Below are 20,372 nucleotides of genomic sequence, written 5' to 3' on the forward strand. Positions count from 1 at the left end.
CTTCTACCACAACGCACCTGTGTGCTGATCTGGAGGGGCAGGAGTGGGGGAGGAGCACTGGAGACTGACTGTGGGAAACTGGTAGATATGTCAGGAGGACTCAGATGAGATGGAGGCTGGTCGGCAGATAAAAGCTAAGGAATGAAACCAAATAGATGATTTTCACTTTGACTGGAGAGTAGGACTTTTGTTGGATACACCAACCAATTCTCTGTATTCTAGTCTAAAAACTCAGCTTTAATAAAAGTGAGCTGTGGGGCAGGTCGACAGTATATAATTCAATTACTCTGTGTGGTTTGCAGTCTAAGTATTACAGCCCGCACTAAGTTATAAAAGATGGTGGTTGTACCTGGGGCAGGACAGCAGCTGGTTGGAGATGGCACTACAGAGAGGAAAGACAAATGGGAAGGAACACAAAGCTAATGAAAAGCTATTCACATACACACACACAGACATAGACACATACAAACATACAGTATATGTGTGTATATAAGTGTGTGTGTGCATGTGCACACGTGTGAATATACAGGTGCCTCTCAATTAAGTAGAATATGATGGAGGTCATGATAGTGGAGCTACAGAACCAGACTAATGCTGCGTTCGAGACAACTCAGAACTCGGATCTTTCCAACCTCCTACTTGAAAAAGTGCAATCGAACGCCACCTAGAGTCAGAGCTCCCACTCCGAGACAGAGACTCCGAGACAGCTGTGTGACGTCACAGAACAATCTGCATCTATGTAGAACCACACCGTCAACGGTAAAACATTGATTCAAATGCATTTAAATGCATGAATCTATATAATTCATATAAAGAGTTTCACTATTTGAATTGAACTACTGGAATAAATTAACTTTTACATGAAATTCCCATTTATTGAGATGTGCCTGTATATGTGCATATGAATACACATGCACATATACACACACATATACAGATATAGATATACAGTAGATAAAGAATGTAGGAGGGGGACTCTTTACCCACCTCACACACAGATTCCCTACAAAGACAGGTGGGTGGAGCCTCTACACTGCACGTTAAATCCTCGTATGTATGTGTGTTTCAGCATCTGACACAGAGTGCCCACTCCACTGTTGATCATTTTGGATGTGAAATAAGCGAAAGTTAATGAAGCAGCCAGTGAACACACACACACACCCAGCCTGCATTCCAAACCTGCTAACTCACTGTAAACAAAATATCTGCTATTTGATTTCAGACAGCCAGCAAACTAAACTCTTTTTTATGTTCCACTTCCACTTCCACTGCTCTCTTAGTCAGTGAGGCTATCTATCTTGAATTTGTTGTAGCTGTTTTACTAGTAGCTAATGATAATAAATAATAGGAATATGTATATAACCCAGGAAGGTGGCTCTGACTGGGCAGCAGTACTGTAGGTGACTTCCAAACTATTTCTTTCCGATTCTGATCTGAGTCTCTCACTACAGCTGCTGCCAAGGCCTGTCGCAGTCAGATGCATGCAGTACCTGCTCCTGGCTGGGTGTCTGTAGAGTGGGGGCTGCAGCTGGGAAGCTCTGTGCTGTCTGTCTACTCTGGAGTGCAGTAGGGGCTGGCGTAGCCGGAGCAGAAACTGTCTGTCAGAAACACATAAGAGAGATGACATTTATTGGAGCCCTGTGAGAGCGGCTGATATGACTCACTATGGCACAGAAGATGATGTTTGGATATTTGCTACAATAAATCCAGCGCAAGGTTATAATGTTCAGTGTGTCAAAGCGAGGGAGCAGTGAGGTTTAAAGGGATATTTCAACATTTTGGCAAATTCGCCCATTGCCATAATCCCTATAGTCATAGCAGTAGGTTCGTTACCTTTAATTATCGGTGCAAGCTGTATTTCGATCGGCGGGGCAGAAATACAAGCTGCTCAGCTAACGCTATGGAGGCATATGGTATTTCTGGGTTTCCCCGATCAAACTCATCAAATACAACTCCACAACGCTCTCATGGACAAGTTGTGACCTGCACATTCACCACGCTATGAAACAGTAATGGAATGTTACGCGACAAGTAGTTGCTTTGCATGTCATAATGTCAGATAATCATACGTTCTTATTTCATAGCGTGGCGAATGTGCAGGTCACAACTTTTTCCATGAGAGCATTTTGGAGTTGTTGGATTGTGCATTTGATGAGTTTGATTAGGGAAACCCAGATATTCCATTAGCCTCCGTAGCGTTAGCTGAGCAGCTTGTATCTCTGCCATGTCGATCGAAAAACAGCTTGCACTGACAATTAAAGGTAACAAACCTACTGCCATGACTATAGGGATTATGGCAATGGGGCGAATTTGCCAAAATGTTGAACTATCCCTTTAAGAAAGTAAAATGGAATGAAAAGGGGGAGTTAAAGCGTTAATCTATCTTCAGCCACCCAATATTTTTACTGCATGTGCCCTAGTGCGTTATTTTGTATGCTGCCACACTATCCTACAATGTTCTGACTTTATCTAAAATTGAGACCAGAAATTAAGCCCTTATTTGGGATTAAGCAGAAGCAGGGACCGACTGTTGAACTTTGCTATTATCATGGAAAAGCCATGGGAGCAAAGCAGCTGCCAGACTGGTGAACGATGCAGCAGGCCGGTGCTACGGTGTATTTAGCCTAAATGAAATCTCTCTCTCTCTAACATACCGGTGGATCCAGTCTGCCTTTGGTGTTCTGTTGCAGTAACGTCAGGTTCCTGTCCAGATTTGGACTACAGAAAAGAGGGACCTCCAGGCTCTGACTTTTGTTTCTATGCTCAAATGCAGAGGAGGTGGCACCGTCAGCCTCCCCGTGGTTGTGCGTCGGATGATTAATGACTCTCTCAGAGAGGATGGGAGAGCTGGTCCTACGACTGACGATGTGATGGAGACAGTGGTTGAGAAGAGTGAGATCTGCATCTCCTTCGTACAAACTCCATGGGAGCACCACTTGTGAGGGTGGGGATAGATGTGAAGCTGAGTTAAGCGGAGCTGTTTGACAATTTGATGATGGGGGAGAGGTGGATGCAGAAAGAGGAGGTAGAGTGACTGATGGAGTCCTTGACCGGTGAGGAGTCGGGGGTGAGCCCGGCCTAGAGATGGGAGTGAACGTGTATGCGGAGAGAGAGCGTACGTCTCTCAGAGATCCACCTTCCCTCATCCTGTCTCTCAGGAGAAGAGACATACATGCCTTGCAGTGCCGGTGGGTCTGTGGGCTGCGGGGGGCGCTCTGATGGAGCTCTGAGGGAGGTGGTGAATTAAAACGACTCGCTGAGTCATGATCAGAGTGTCGATGGGGGGACAGGAGAGGAGATAACAATGATGGACTGTGGGCAGAGCTGGAGCATGGGTAGTCTGTGGCATGCATTGAGCTCTCTGTGCTATTTGTGGACGTCAAATCCTGTGATGGACTTGGGCAGGGTCTTGGATACGGTGTCTCGGTGAGAGGGTGTGTCCTACACCGTAACATCTCAACCACGGAGGCGCTTCCACGCCTAAAACACTCAGTGATGAGCAGGCTGTCATGGCCTACAAAGGGCTCGCTATTGTGACGCTGATCAGGTATCATTGCAAAAAAAGAAATAAATATGTTGTTATTTCAGAAAAATGTGAAAAAGCCAAAAGAACTTCAAGGGATATTTCAACATTTTGGCAAATTCTCCTATTGCCATAATCCCTATAGTCTTAAGAGTATGTTCATTTCTTTAAATTGTTGGTGCAAGCTGTTTTTAGATCGGCCGGGCAGAGACGCGAGCTGCTCAGAACGGAGGCACACAATATTTCCACGTTTCCCTCATCAAACTAAATACACAATCCAACAACTGCAAAACGCTCTCGTGGACAAGTTGTGACCTGCACATTCACCACGCTTTGAAATAAAAACGTATAATTATGTAACATTATGAAACATAAAGCAAATACTCTGAACTACTTGCTTTTGAAATCACTCCGCCCAGCAGCCGTGTCTGGAGTGTCGTTCCGGCTACGCATTTGCCTCAAAAACAACTCCGTCTCGTAACGTTACATTATTATCTCATAGCGTGGTGAATGTGCAGGTCACAACTTGTCCATGAGAGCGTTTTGGAGTTGTTGGATTGTGTATTTGATGAGTTTGGTGAGGGAAACGTGGAAATACCGTGCAGCTCGCGTCTCTGCCCCGCCGTTCTAAAAACAGCTTGCACCGACAATTTAAAGAAATGAACCTACTCCTAAAACTATAGGGATTACGGCAATAGGAGAATTTGCCAAAATGATGAAATGAAAAAAAAAAAAACAGAAATGAGTCATGCTTTTACTCACTGCTTGAGACTGATAAGGCCCCTGGTGCAGTTGTGCTGCTGTTTGTTGATAGGCCCCAGGATGCAGCTGACCTGTGGGTTGCTGGTAGGCTCCCTGGTGTAACTGCGTGGATACTTGTGTGTAGTTTTCATGTGAGGCCTGTGCTGTGGGTTGCTGGTAGGGCCCCTGGTGCAGCTGAGGGTCAGCCTGCGCCGGGGGACTGTAGACCATCTGGGTTGTGGAGATGGGCTCTGGAAGGGATTGGTAGGTCCCATTCTGCTGATTGTTGAGATCTTCTAACTGCATAGTCGAGATCACTCCACTGTCAGCTGGAACAACAGACAATAAAGCATTAGGATTCATGGTGGTGCCTTCTGCAGGAAGGACACACACTGAGGAAGGACAGTGGGAGAAGACAGTAGAGTAGTGTGTCATTAAAATTGATGATATCTCATTGCTGACTAATAGCTGCTGGTCAGAGGTTGTGTTTTCCTCCAACATTCATGCATACCAATTTAGGCACTTTACGTCATAGTCAGCAGCTCAACTGAAGGCTGAGTGGGTTGGACCGGTGGTTAGATTTATGACCAGAGGCTGAGGCTGCATATCGTATAATAAGTTCATGTCATGTGCAGTGTCGGGCACGTTACTTTTAAAAAGAAATTATTTATGGTTACTATAGTTGCCCCCAAAAGTAACTGAGTTAGTAACTGAATTATAAAAGTAACTAATTACCAGGAAAAGTAACTATTGTGTTACTTTATATAAAATGCTCAAACATCTCAAATTACTTGGACTCGCCACCCTAACCCCCTAACCATAACCATAAACTGCTGTTTATCTGGAACTAACCAACTCACTCACAAAACAGCTGTTTTTCAACTAGTTGATGGATTGAAAAAAAAAGAGTGTGGGGGCCACCAGGGGTTCCTAAGGGTTCCTCAGCAAATTTGTGTGAAGATGAGAACAAATGCAAATAACAAAATAAAATAAAATAATTGTATTTTGTGCATTATTATAAAATCTTTTTCATGATAATATAACATATTGAAACCTTATTTGCCATGTTCATCTCTCTAATTGCCTGCCAGACAAATTATCATTCATGACATCATGACCATTAATTGCTAACTGTTTCAAAACTCAGTGGGTTTGCAAAGGGGGTCCCCAGCCAGAAGCTAATGCTATTGGGGGGGCCTTGCCATGGAAAGGTTTGGGAAACCCTGGGCTAGCCTATATAACATACATCTTAACAGGTGTATTATTTTGTGACAGGAATTCTTTAGTCAAGTTACGGCGAGTAACAGCGCGTTTCAGTAACGGTAAGGGCGTTATAACAGGGGAAACAGTAACTTTGTTTTTATTACTCGTCACTGAAAAAAAGTAGCACCGTAAGTAACGCCGTTATTTTATAACACTGTTATTTTATAATGCCGTTATTCCCATCACTGGTCATGTGTGCTTCTGCTCAGGCTCTCACATGTTGTAGATGTGGTGGTTGGCACAGTGCAGGTCAGGGTCTGTGGCTCCACCTCTTGGTCTTCGTAATCTGTAGCCGCTAACGTGGCTCCCTGTGGCACACCGGTGCTGGGCACCTGCAGCAGGTTCTGCTGAGTCTCACCATTTCCCGGTGACACGGTCCGCTCCCTCCTCCACTTGATGAGGGCCACGCGGTCCCGGATGGACTTCCCAACTATCTTCACATCGCAGTCCAGGAAAAAACCGGATTCAACCTACGGGACACAGGTGAGACACCAGGCGCAGATCCAGGCAAACTCCATCAGGATTGTAATTCAGCAATTTATGTATGTGATAAATCAACAGACCAACTCCAGTTTCAGTCAATACAGTACATGCTTTAAGTCTATCATTACACACACTACATTACAGACCACTGACCAACTCGCAGTTACATGACACCTTATTACAAGAGGCTGAGATTAAGACAACCGCATCATTAGAAGACACTCAGACTACAGTGCATAGTGCTAATACATGTTACTCACCACTTAATCCACAATAATACTATATCAGAGGCACCTCGTTTCATTTTCTCCACTACCTCCATGTGTATTACAGTGCTTATACTGTACCACAACCACCTATCATTGGCACAGAAACTGTGTTCAAATCACCAGCCAGTTTGTTTGTAGCCATGTTAACCTGTGGTTCAACATTTACCAGTAACTGTTAAATTGTACTGTTATTATAAACAACAGAAAGAATAACTAATACTTTTTAAATTGTCCAAGGATTCTAATAAAACTCGCCAGCCAATCTACTTTCAATGGCTTGGGCCAAGTCGACAAGTGGGAACTACAACAAAAGACAAGGTCAGAGGAGAGCAGGGACATTTAAACCAGTCTAAAGAGGAGACAGATTGCTTCCTTGGAATTCCTGATTAGCCTGGTTTCACACTTATTATTGTTACAACATAAAATAAAATGAACCCCTAATAAGAAAAGCGTCAAACTCTACATTAAGGGTCTATTAATGTTCACAAATTACAAATATTCTGTTTGTAACTCAAAATATTTGCTCACCATTTCTTGGGCGACAACTTCTGGCACCTCGTTCACCAAGTTGAAAGTAAATTCAATGGCTCCAGTGTCCTTATATTTTCCTTTCAGCTTTTTGGCATCCTCGACCCACAGCTTTAGAGCAATAGATGATTTCTTCCCATCATCTTCCTCATTGAGCTCCACCCTCACACCTGTATCCTCTGCAAAGAATGCATGATTCAGGAGGTCCTTGATGGAGTACCTGCAGGAAATGTACACAAATAAAACACCAGCTCCTGACCCGGACTGAACATCCCAGAGACAATGAGGCTAGACAACATAGAGGAACGCCGTCACTGCAGCAGAAAGTGTGTCAGTCTCATACCGGCATTCATGTCACACTGCAGGCAACAAAAACAAAAACAGCCCCTATCTACATAGAAAATGCGTCACAAGCACGGAGACGGTGTCAAAGATCCTGCTCCACTCACCTTTCTTCCCACCTGTGACATATGCACTCCCCTATTATTTCCTTAATCTCAGGGTCGCTGACTTTACTGTAGCTGGCAGGTTTCACCCCCTGCAAAACAAACCAGCATTAACATGTCTCAATTTAGCCAAGAGATTATCATTATTATTAAAGGGATTTTTCAACATTTTGGCAAATTGGCCCATTGCCATAATCCCTATAGTCTCAGGAGTAGGTTCATTACCTTTAATTGTTGGTGCAAGCTGTTTTGAGATCGGCGGGGCAGAGACGCGAGCTGCTCAGCTAACAGAAAGGAGGCTCATGGTATTTCTACTCAATAATTTCCCTCATCAAACTCATCAAATACACAATCCAACAACTCCATTCGCCATGTTGTGAAATAATAACGTATAACACTACGACACATGAAGCATTTTGAAGCATGTTCTGCACACCACACTCAGTCATGTGGACAAGAAAAATGGGAACTATGTGAGACTGTTGTTCATAGACTACAGTTCAGCTTTTAATACAATCGACCCCCATAGACTGTTCTCTAAGCTGAGTGATTTGGGGTTGTGCAGTAACTTGTGTGCCTGGGTCTTAGACTTCCTCACAGGCAGATCTCAGGTAGTAAAGGTGGGCAATCATGTGTCATCTCCCATAACACTTAGCACGGGAGCCCCCCAAGGGTGTGTACTCAGTCCGTTGTTGTACTCTTTGTATACGTATGACTGTGTAGCCACCTATAGCTCTAATTCCATCATTAAATTTGCTGATGATACGGTAGTGCTGGGGACCATTCATAACAATGATGAATCAGCCTACCTGAGGGAGGTGCAAAGTCTGGCATCTTGGTGTCAGACTAACTTTCTACAACTAAACATCAGCAAAACGAAGGAGCTAGTGGTGGATTTCAGGAGGGGAAATCACTCCTACACCCCCCTATCTATCAACGGGGACCCAGTGGAGAGGGTGAGATGCTACAAGTATCTAGGAGTACAAATCTCAGAGGATCTGACCTGGTCCACACATATTCAGGGTGTGACCAAAAAGGCAAATCAGCGGCTCTACCATCTCCGGCAGCTGAGGAGGTTTGGTGCCCCCCCGTCCATCCTGAGAGCATTCTACACTGGCACTGTGGAGAGCATCCTTACTCAGAGCATCGCCTCATGGTTCGGTAACAGCAGCGAGCAGGACAGGAAGGCCCTCAAGAGAGTGGTACGTGCAGCAGAGCGATGCTGCAAATCAGCCCTTCCATCCCTGCAGGAAACCTATGAGAAGAGATGCTGGAGTAGGGCTGTCAGGATCTTAAAGGATCCATTCCACCCCTGCAATGGGCTGTTTCAGCTCTTGAAATCAGGCAGGAGGTTCAGGAGCATTGCAGCGAAGACAGAGAGACTGAAAAGAAGTTTTTATCCACAAGCTGTCAGGCTCCTGAATCAGAACATGCCATGATCATCTCCCTATCTTTTTAACCTTTCTGCCCATGCACTTTATGCCCTTTGGTTTGCACTTGAGCTGCTTTTTAATTGGATGTTTTTTATACTGAAATGCCTACTTGCTGCTGTTGTTGTCATATTATCGAATGTTATTTATATTTACAATTTCTTTTAATATGTTTTTATATGAGGGACAGCACAGTCTGGGGGGTGTAGTCAGGACTTCATTTAGTGTACACTTTAACTTTGCATGTGACAAATAAAGAATCTTGAATCTTGAATCTTGAAGTCACTCTGCCACGCAGCCGTGTCTGGAATGTAGTTCTGGTTACGTATTTACCTTGTTGTTGGATTGTGTATTTGATGAGTTTGATGAGGGAAAGGCGAAAATACCGCGCACTGTGCAGAGCTCACGTCTCTGCCCCGCCTATCTCAAAACAGTTTGCACCGACAATTAAAGGTAATGAACCTACTCCTAAAACTATAGGGATTATGGCAATAGGTATTTGCCAAAATGTTGAAATATCCTTTTGAGAGTTAGCCTACTGCACAAGACTACTTTAGGAGCACTGCTGCACATTAGGCTATAACCAAGTCATAAAAAAATGTGGTGGTTACGGGGGGAATTCAACTTTTTTTTTATGAGGAGAAATAAAAAGTTGAATTCTTTAAACAATACTCTGTGATTTGCCAATATAACCTTGTATTGCTCACATGAGCAGCAGCTTTCGTGACTAATGTTAGTTAGTGTTAGCAGACTTGAGGCACTACTGTCACAACCTTCTCCACTTGTGTTGCTGATACATTTAGCTTTTTAATAATGGGAATAAAAAGAGGGATGTGTCTGAAAACAAAATTATTCTAACTTTATGGGCAACAGGGTAGTTAACTTACGAACTTCAAAACTTTTTCCAACACATGACTCACAATGGTTGAAGTAGCACTGACATCAGTTACAAGCATTGAATGTGAACTCACACTGGTGACTTTGCGGTAGATCTGCGCAGCATTTTGACACTCGGAGTAGGGGTATTCTGAGGTGGCCATCTCCAGCATACACATCCCAAAGGCATACACGTCTACAGATTCATCATAATGCTCCTCATACATCTCCGGGGCCATGAACTCTGGAGTGCCTGGGGAATTAATTCAAGAGACAGTGATAAATAATGAACTCACACACCGTTATCAGTGTTTCATCCTATTTCACTGGGATCAATACCAGTGTCAAGGACTGAAATTCAACACACCAGCTAAAACATGATTCCAATAATTTCCTAGTTGTGCAGTCAGTGACAGCTGACAGAATTAGCTGTAAGGGGAAAAATGTAAATTATGTATATTCTGTTCAATTTGAACACAATAATGTGAGATTACTGAAAGTATCTGCCCGGTGGAGTCTATGTGTTGGACCTGGGGGAATCAAGTGGTCAGTGTGGTCACTGCCTGCCCGTGGCCGCTGAAACCAGTTGTTGTGTTGTCAGTGCCTGGACTCTATGCTGGACGCGGAAAGTTGCTGCATAGCGTATAACTGGAGCAGAGTGGGTGAGGTGTTTTCGTCTCTTTTCAATAGAAACCAGGCTAAGCTAACAGATGTTTGATGCCTCGTATTACGTGCTGGGACCCTGTTTGTACTGTTGATGATGTTTGGTGCTGTTCTGAGCATTATTTGTGGCTATGACTATGAGTGGCTTTTTGATCGGTTGCCAGTGGATCAATATACTGTGCTGTTTGTTATGGTGCGGTTTTTGCTAAAGTTGCTACAACTAGAGAAGCTAGCGGTTAGCAGACTTCATCTCTCGAGGGGGGGTCTAACTCGTTGTCACGGTGCGTTGGACCATGGGTTAAAGTTATGCCGGAATATCCCTTTAAAGTATAATCTATGCTGGTTTTTGTGCAAAAGTGCAAAAATGTCAACAACTGGCTGTAAAGAGGTTCATTTATTTTCTATATTTATTTCATATTACCAAATCTGTGCATTGGGAAGGATCTATTTATTCCTGTGTGTAACATCTAATAACATAACATATCGACTTATCAGCCAGCTTCTCAGCTCTGAGGAACTTTTATGTGTCACTCAGGTCATCTTTTTTTTTTTTTTTTTTTTACAGCCCATTATTAAATATTAATCGACTGTTTTCAAGCGTTTTTGTCAAAACTTCTTTTGAGGCTGCAGCAGGCAAAGTTAGTTAGGGGAAAAGTTACTAAACACTACCTGTCATGCACCTATCAGCTATGAACTGACCAAAACAGTGTTTAAAAAAGTGAATATTGTAGTAACATTTATCAGGTTACCATAATCATGACTTGGAATTAGTGGAGGTTTGAAATAAAGTCACAATACAATAAAACCGACTAACCAATAACACTTTTAGCGAAGGAGGCCCTCTTCAGTGTTGCCAGGCCCAGGTCTCCTATTTTGACAGAGCCTGTGGGGCCTGTGATGAAGATGTTGTCACACTTCAGGTCTCTGTGGATGATTGGAGGAGTCCTCGTGTGGAGGAAGTGGAGACCTTTGAGAATCTGTCTGCACCAGCTCCTAAGAACTTTAGGCTTCATCACCTTAAAGCGTTTCAGATACCTGGGAGAAAATACCAACACCGTTACCATGACAGACATGTTGCAGGTGGGACATTTCGGATAGTATTTGGCAAACTGACATATCATGGTCTGTCCCTCACTAGCCACTGTGTTGATAAACTGTTTCCAATTAGCTGCCTCTCTATTGTTAATTGTTATTGCCTTCATTAAACAACAGCTGCAAACACACATTTAATAGAAATTTCTGATGACTATTCCCTTCTCAAACTAATCTCTTCATTTTGACTACCTAAAAAATAAGTCCCATTGTGTTGCTCATTATGTAAGTTGAATAATTAAGTTCAGCTAATTACATTTTGACTGAGAAAAACAATGCAAAATCACAGCTATTCATTATGTTGTTTTTTTTATATGAATAATATATTGGAGCGTCAGTCTCCACACAGTCTTGCATTAGATTTACTGTAACGGTGTCATTTAGTTGGTATGAAACTTGATACACATGACGTAGACAGTCTAATGGTCATTCCTGTAAGAAGCAGCAATAAGAGAGATTCATATTTGCATCTTATGGACAGTGATTTACAGCCAAATATAAAGTTTAAAAGAAATAAGTGGGAAACATACAAAGACATGTCAGTGTTTGTCTCGTGGTTCTTACGTTTTGAGTGTCCCTGAGGTCATTAGTTCCGTCACCAGAACGATGCACTTCTTCCCTTTCACCGGTGATTCCCAGAAGTCATAAAATCGCACAATGTTGGGATGCTGGAGAGCCTTCAACATCTCGGCCTCCTCTTTGAACCTCTGTCTCTCAGCTTTGGACAGTTTCCGTTCCTGAGAAAATTGATGAAGGACAATTACATTTTTAAAATGAGAAATCATGAATCCCAAGTTTGCCCACTCATTTTTTCCCCCAGTGTTCTGGAGAATTATGAAAGAAGAAGCTCCAGGAAAAGTTAATTTGACTAAATGTGACAAGTTTGGGTGGAGGGGGGCAAATTATCATTTTCTGAGTTATTGTTATATAAAGTGTTAAAGGTCCAGTGTGTAATAATTGGCAGGGTTTATTGGCAAAATCTGAATATACTACCCATGAATATATTTGTACATGTGTATAATCACTATGAAATAACATTTGTTTGGTTTTCGTAGCCTTATAATTATTATATTATATATTATTAAATATAGCAAGGGTCTTGCTTTAGAGAGTGTCGCCATCTTGCGCCGCCATGTTTGTACGGCAGTCTGAACGGAAAATCCAGCCAACCAGAGAGCACGTTTCAAGAGTTTCACGTTCATAAATAAACCAAGAAGAAGGCGGAAGGAAAGAAGGAGTAGGAATGGTAAAATGGTTTAGATCTTCACCTCCTTCATGCTCCTGAAATACTCCCAGTCATCCCAGTCGCGGTAAACAAGTTTTTTTGTCCTCGGAGGCCACCGTCACGTTGCCGACGGGAGGGGTGAGGGGCTGTAATCTAGAATCTGAATGCTAAAGGTATCACGGTTTTACCCCCATTTTACACTCTGGACCTTTGACTGAAGGGTGGGCCTCTGTCAGAACTGCCTGTGGCTCACGTTTAGAGTGAACACAATCTTGGTATTTTGAGTGGGTAGACATGGGGGTCTGAACCATTTATTCTTTTTGTCCTCACTGTGTTTAAAACACACACACAGCACTAACACCCCTCACACCTATTAGTAGAATGCAGACTCTATTTTCAGAGGGCTGATAAATGAAAGCTGCATTTAATCTGGTTTTACAACGTAGAAACAGTCTATCAAATCTGGTAAATAATGGAACAAAAAGAGACCATTAAGAGTTTGTAATGGTAAACTGGAAATAAATCGCTTTTCATCACAAGCCCATAATATATAAAAAAACATACTTTACTGTAAGTTAAGATCTTACATCTTTGGGTGTTCAAACTTGAGTCAATCTGTGTATGCTGGATCAATATTTTGGCCCTGTCTTCCCTGGACTGTTGTATAAATAGTAAAACAGCTAACAGCAAACATCCTCTGCATTTCTGTTTCTCTGCTGTCAGTGTGGCAGCAGATACAACCCATTGGCTTTAGCCACTACCACTGCGACACGGCCTCCAGGTTTACCTTCTTCTTGTCTTTCACTGACACATTTTAATGGGGGACAATGAGGGTGCATTTAAATGTCTTGGAGGCTAAATAACCTCCTGTACATCTCTTGTCATTGATTATTGACAGATGCTTGGGAATTAGGTTTCATTCACAGCCCAGAGGGGCCTATGCAGTATGCAACCTAATGCATCTTGGATTGTGTGCAGCATCGTGAAGGATACGCCTCCTGCTTTAAACACCCTCATAATGCTGATTCTTACTCAGAACAAACGTATTACACTTCATCCCATCTCTCCGTCCATGTTGCCTTATTCTTTAAAACAGTTTACCAGCAGATTATGAAAGATGCCATGCAGAGATGAGGTCTAAGCAGGGTGTGGCACTTCAAACAGAGTCTCAGAAGTCATTCTGTGTCGTAAAAACTGAGTGAAAAACACACTGGCAGCACTGATGTTTGTGTTCCTGACTGTCCAGCACATAACGCTGCAATTAGAAAATGTAAACCTCTTGCTCCGCTGTGTATCCAGTACTATACATCTGACACGCCGTCCTTAAATGAGCCCACCCTTCCTCTCTCTCCCTGTCTTGGTGCAGAGGGCTGCATCAGCAGGATTCACTCTCCAGACACATCTGTGTAGTAATACCGCAGGCAGGGGTATAAATCCATGTTTAGTATTCATTACTAAAGCCATCAGACAAGACAAATAATAACAGATCTCAAAGTGTAAAATCGCTTCGGTATTTTACTAAATCATGTTGTATGATTTGTTCGTTTCGGGTAAACAACTCGCTTAGTAGATGTTTGATCATCATTAAGCAGATAAATAAGTAACAAGACTAGCTGTCTGGCCTGCTCCACGCCGGGCACCAGGCAGCTCCTCTTGAAACCTGATCTAGAAATCTTCCTATAAGCATCGAGTTTTCTGCTGTCTCACTCTTAGTTTTACCCTCAAACACACACACAGCATTTGAGTTACAGCAGCTTTTTGTGAGCGAGCCACACCAGCACAGAAGCTCTGAAGGGCAAGGCCTCACCTCCAGGGACTGAACGGTTGAATCATCACCAGATCTCCCCTAAGAACTTGCTCGGATGACACACAATTGCAAATATACAGACAAATACTGTGTATATACTCTTTCTGTTATGTGATTTTCCTATAATTTAAATTCATATCAATGGTGTAGAAGTGTTAAAGAAGTGTAGAAAAAAAAACCCACACACACCGAAAGTTGGTTTCTCTGTTGAGGGATGACAGGAAATAATGGGAAAAAAATCAGCTGGGCTTTAAATCCCCTTAAATCCCCGAGGAAGGATCAAATAACTGTATTTAAATATTATTCAAGCATGAAAAACACTGTGAGCTCAATTCAACACAAGCTACCACAGTGGAGAGACAAGGCTTAAACCTGGGGTGTCAGCAGCACCTATACGTTTACATTACCCCGTTCAGCCGCGGTGTGGGAGACATCCAGTGGACAATACAGTCACCAGCAGAACTACACTGTGCACAATCAGCCCGATGCTGACTCACAAACATTATTCGTATTATGGTAATTTCATACAAATCTACGACTCTTAAACTGATGTTGGGGCGCTGACTCAGCCTGAGCCATCTTGATTGACATTTTTGTGCATTGACTAAAACAAGGCAACAAGCTGCTTAGAGGTTGCTAAAGATGTGCTATACACAGTGCTACAAAAACAGATCTGGACTGAGTTTTGTTTTGTTTTTTTGCTTAAAGCAGCACAATGAACATTGTTTCTAGAAATACATAAGACAAAAAAAGTGCTTTGTTGAAATCTGCAATCTGTACTGTGTTTAAAAAACTGGTGACTGAGCTTCTGCTGAGAATACTGAATGAAGATAGTAGCTCCCACACAAGTATAATACTTAATTTACTGTTTTTTTTAAATATAATCTCCCAGCTGTAATTTACTCTGGACTGGCTGCAAAAGCTCAGCACATTTTGAGCCGTGAAAGGGCAACCACTGTCTCCAGGTCCACCTCCAGGCTAATCTGTCTATCACATGGATAGTTTCTAAACTGATCATTAGATTACCACATACACAGATTAGTAATACAGCAAGCTGTCACTGCAACCAAGCTATGTGTTTGCTGTATATTAGACCCTGCTAGAATACTTTGTAATCATATTCATGTGCTGACATAGTGCATAAGGGCCGAGGACAGAGGACATTGAATACATCTCTGGTCAAAGAAGGAGAATACAGACTTCATAAGGTCCTTGTAAACTGAGCTGTCTACCTCTGGACACCTCATCATGTCTCAGTATTTCTCAGTAAACCTGGATGACATGGTGACAACATGAAGACAACTGAAACCTTGTGGTATTGTTAGCATTGACAAAACTCCAAAGATACGTGACTGATAAACAGCGTCTCCCTCTCCAATCTTGCACTGTAACAATACTCTGAACAATACAGTTCTCCTCAGTTCACCAGGGAGAGCAAATACGTCTGTGATGGCTCATAAACTAAAAGATGATGGAGAACAGAATGGCATGGCTGCAAAATGAAGTAATAAAAACACAAACCTGAACTATTCCTATGATAATCATTTTATCATCCGTAAGGAAGAACATAAAAGCGATTCATGCAGGCCCAGCAGCTCGCTGCTTCACTGAGGTGCTATCACTCTGAATGACACGTAGCTGAAGCAGCAAGGGGACAAAAGGCAATAATGCACAGATTCCCCTGACAGTGATGCAGAGACCCCGGCCTGGGAGTTTGTTAGATAATGATCTGATCAGATTGGATCTTTGTTATTTCCATACTATAAGAATTTATAATAGAACTGAATTGAGCTAGTCTTGTGTTTGATGTGGACCCACATGTCCAGATGTTCAAACTGTTGGTCATCAGTGCCCCTGGCTGCACTCAACACTTAGATGAGCAAGGCCGTCCCAAGCCTCCACGGGGCCCTAAGCAAAATGTTATTTGGGCCCCCCTATTACTGCCAACAATAGGCCTACTGATTATTGATCATTTACACACCTACTACAAACTTTTTTCATTTTTCTAATTTGTCATTGCAAATCATCATCCGAGCCTGGCATGTTTTTATCCATCTATGTTTTGTTTTTTTAAGCTAAAAAGTGCAGCCTGGGGTTTATTAATAATCAAAATGAAGTGGGATACTGAATATGAACTAGGCTGACTAAAAGTAACAAAATAAACTTATAGACAATGCATTTGCTGTAAACACGTCATCTGCTTTTTTATCTTTGGTTTTAAATAAACTGCAACAACAATGTGCAACAACAATTTGAAGTGCAACAACCACAATTAGGGTAGGCTAATTAATTGTAGGCTATATGCAGGGTTTTTTAGGGATCGACAGAAGTTACGCACTATAGATTTAAAAAAGTTAATTGCTTTTTTTTTAGGGGGGGAGGGGGGGGGGGGGGGCAGTGGTCACTAAGCAGGTGCTTAGTTTGCTCATGCCTTGGGCCAGCTCGGATGGACAGGTGGACCCACCTGGAGCTCACACCACGCCACTTCCACCCAGGTGTCCGTGTCGAGACCCTTGTAGACGGTCTTGAAGGAGCCTCTCCCCAGCTCAATGTCAAACTTGAGGAAGCGGCCTCCAGGTGAGGTGGACACCGCCTTCATCCCGGGCTCCTCTTCGTTCTCGTCACTTCCTGCTTTACCTGTGACATCTGAGGGCACGACCTCAGCCTCCTCGCGCTCGGCTTCGCTCCTGCTCCTCTTCTCCTCGCCCGCGCTCGCGCTCGCGCTCACGCTCACGCTCGCGCTCTCCGTGACGCTCTCCGTCAGCCCCGCCTGGCTCTCCTTGCCAAGAACCCGGGTCCGACTCCGGTCAACGATGGTCCGCAGGTCGATGCTGAGCACGGGGCTGCTGTTGTTGACACACTCCAACGCCTCCGCCGCCTGCTCCTCGCAGTCCGACACCCACAGACTGCGGCGGATGAACCTCTGGCGGATGAGCCCCTGGTAGTCCGTGGGGGGGTAGGCGCTGGGGTCGCTGGCTCCTCGCAGGAGGGCAGCGTTCTGTAGGTTGGCATGGTGGTCCGTCCCGTTCTGATAGATAGGCCTGCAGGCATTGGCGTTAATGTCCGAGTCTAAATTGGGCGCAGAGGAAAATGTAGATCCCAGTGGCGGGTCTTTGCTCGAATCCTCCGCCGAATCCATCCCCGGTGAGTCGGTCCAGGCTCAGCCTATACCGGCGACATAGCGTAAGGGAGAACCACGAGCATGCTCCTCTCCCCGGCGGTGGTGGGAGAGTTTGCTGCCTGTACCTGCTGCTGCAACACTCGCATGCAGTGACGCAGTTCGCCAGCTCAGGATGTAGGATGGCCTTAAGTCTTGAATTTGTTCAGCAGCACACACAACATCCCGACTGAAATGTCCAGCTCGGAGGATGCGTGCATCGCATCACTTCCCTCCCCCCCGCAAACAACCTCCTCCTTCCCGCCCCGCGGCTGCAGCACTATACACGGCTATTCAAGTTAAGCCTGATGTCATTGCCAGGTTAACCTATGAGCTCACCAAAACACTTTTCCTCCACACTGCATAAGGTAGCTCTTTCTCCTCTCCGGCGCATAGCAGCCTACACACATACACACACAAAAAAGTGATGGGTTCCGCAGACAGATGACCGGCCTATACAGTGGACAGGCCGGGATGTTTAGGCTCTGTCACGCATTAATCCCTCCAAAGACACATCACGGGACGGCCAAGTGCGCAGCTGTCATCCCCCCTGTACGCGCTCCTCGCTGCATGATGCAAATAAATAGCAGGTGTCTGAGGTGAAAGCCTGAATCAGCTCTGAGAAGTGTGACCTCAGCATCTCTGCATTGTTCCTGTAACTATCCGCTCGTTATGTTTTTCTTCTTCTTTTTTACTCTCTCTCTTTCTCCATAGTGTTTCCTCCTGGATGGACGCAGCCAGAGCCAGGCGCTTATCAGATTACTGCTCACTGCGGCACAGGTCGGAGCAGCAGGCAGGCGACTCTCAGCGCATCCCTCCTCCAGCTGATCTGATCCCACCGTCCTCTCGGCTCGGATTTTTTTTCTTTTCTTTTCTTTTTTTTTTTCTTTTTTACATTTGTTTGGTGGAGGTGGTTTCTGGAGAAAGTATAGAATATTTCACGGCACAGCCCACGCCCCTAGCAACAACACGCAACCAATGCCTCGGCACGCTTTTAGGCGGCACCCCCCGACACGGGGCTGTGTGGTCCACGCCACTGTCCGCCCCTCACCGTGACGCCGCTCCGTCTCCAATGGGAGGATGAGTGTTAAAAGCCTACCAACCAAAAGGGACGCAGCGAGGAATTATGGGACGGTGGATAGGACGCACCGGACATTTTAATGTTACACTTGTCTCTCCCACATGGATCCTGTATCCTCACCTGAACCGCTCTCAGTCTCAAGTCGATTTTCTCTCTCAAACACACACACACACTCGAACAGATGAGGCTATTATTATATGATCGTTTCCTTCTCAATGGAAGTTAATTCGTTTTTCGTGCAACTTCATGTTTTTTTATAAAACACATAAACTATGGGAGACCGGGGATGGTTGTAACATTTTTGACACTTCTGTCTGTATCTTGGAGTGATTTTAAGCCAATGTGTCCAAAATGTGAAACAAACTAGTTCCATGTGTCTATTATTACATGTAAATGGTGTAGCTCTTATCTCTGCATGCAGAAAATGCACGGTTTAGTCTTAAACACAAGGAGTGAAATGTTACAATTCACCCCATAGTTTGGGTTAGTGTAACACACCCTGGGGTGAGATGTAACATTAAATAATGACAAAAACTTGATATTGAAAGCTTTTTATTGAACAGTTGAATTAGGCTACTTTTTTTTTAACATAATAGGTGTGTGTGTGTGTGTGTGTGTGTGTGTGTGTGTGTGTGTGTGTGTGTGTGTGTGTGTGTGTGTGTGTGTGTGTGTGTGTGTGTGTGTGTGCCATAGTCTGATCCTAACCCCTAACCCTGCTGTCATTCTCTTTCAAGACTGTAGGCAAACTGAAATTCAAAGAAAACTTATGCAATTAAATGGTTTGGTTGGTTTGTAGTTGTAAGATTCTTTGTTGTTGTTCCAACTAACCCAGACTCTTGTATGAACTCTTACCTTACAGCTACAACTAAAACATAAAACATTACCAACAATTTGCATTAAAGATATCTACATACACAATAACACACGTGATAAGTTTGATGAATTTAACTACAAGGCAGGCAATGCCGTCACAAAAAAAATGAAGTAAAAAAAAACTTCAAAAACTTTGATTCCATCTCAAAATTCGTTTTTTCCTTCAAAAACTGTCTGTCTGCCACAGGATGCTACTTGTTCACATAAGGACTAAACTGAGCATATACAGAGTCAATCAGGTGATTCCTGAATTGGAAGTGTTACAACTGACCCATGTTACAACATCCCTGGTCTCGCCTATCAGTTGTGAAATGAATTAAGTTGCTGTTTTTAGATTTCTGCTGTGTCATTTTCTTCACTGTTCTGAATCAAACAAGCTCATTTACCCTTTCTTTTACTTTTTGTTTATTACCCTATTATCATTTGTTTTTTACCCCAGAATCATGAAATTAGAGCTCAGGGTAATAATAAGGATACTATGGACACCAGCTGTTAGATTAGCCCTTTAAAAGTATCCTTTTCTTTTCTTACCAATAAATCAACCTGAAGGGATTGTCTCAGATTTTATCAGGGCAGCTTGGAGCAACAAAACCTGCTCAGATCACCAAGGAAACAGTGGAAATAATAGGAACCAGTTTGTGGGTGGTGTCAGGCCTGTTTACAATGAGGCCCCATGGATGTGACAATCACGATGGTGTCTGTCTGATTCTATTCACTGGCTCACAGTCTGTAGTCACACATGTGTCTCATTAAAGGGCGTGCAGCAGCTGCTTTGACAACATTGCTGGAAACATGAATTAAAGGATGTGCGTGTGGTGGAAAACAAACTCTGATCATTTTAGTAGGAAATGTATTGTGTCATTATGACTCAGACAATATTTCTTGCTTATGTCTCGATTATGATTATAATAGCTT

At 43.5% G+C, this 20,372-nt stretch overlaps 1 protein-coding gene across 1 annotated transcript in view; it reads right to left on the minus strand.

The window, feature by feature from the left end:
* Nucleotides 1–17,485, minus strand: part of wnk2 (WNK lysine deficient protein kinase 2) — a gene marked incomplete at both ends in the record, with an annotated part of 30,127 nt that extends 12,642 nt beyond the window's left edge. Inside the window, 11 exons of the mRNA XM_083972242.1 lie at nt 18–134; nt 350–382; nt 1,491–1,598; nt 4,286–4,593; nt 5,745–5,997; nt 6,808–7,027; nt 7,257–7,345; nt 9,655–9,812; nt 11,037–11,257; nt 11,879–12,051; nt 16,811–17,485. Coding sequence (XP_083828368.1) covers nt 18–134; nt 350–382; nt 1,491–1,598; nt 4,286–4,593; nt 5,745–5,997; nt 6,808–7,027; nt 7,257–7,345; nt 9,655–9,812; nt 11,037–11,257; nt 11,879–12,051; nt 16,811–17,485 — 2,355 coding nt within the window. The remainder of the gene's footprint in view (nt 1–17; nt 135–349; nt 383–1,490; nt 1,599–4,285; nt 4,594–5,744; nt 5,998–6,807; nt 7,028–7,256; nt 7,346–9,654; nt 9,813–11,036; nt 11,258–11,878; nt 12,052–16,810) is intronic.
* Between the last annotated feature and the right edge of the window lie 2,887 nt (nt 17,486–20,372).

This window comes from Trachurus trachurus, assembly GCF_905171665.1.
Source record: "Trachurus trachurus genome assembly, chromosome: 5".
In the NCBI taxonomy this organism is placed as follows: domain Eukaryota; kingdom Metazoa; phylum Chordata; class Actinopteri; order Carangiformes; family Carangidae; genus Trachurus; species Trachurus trachurus.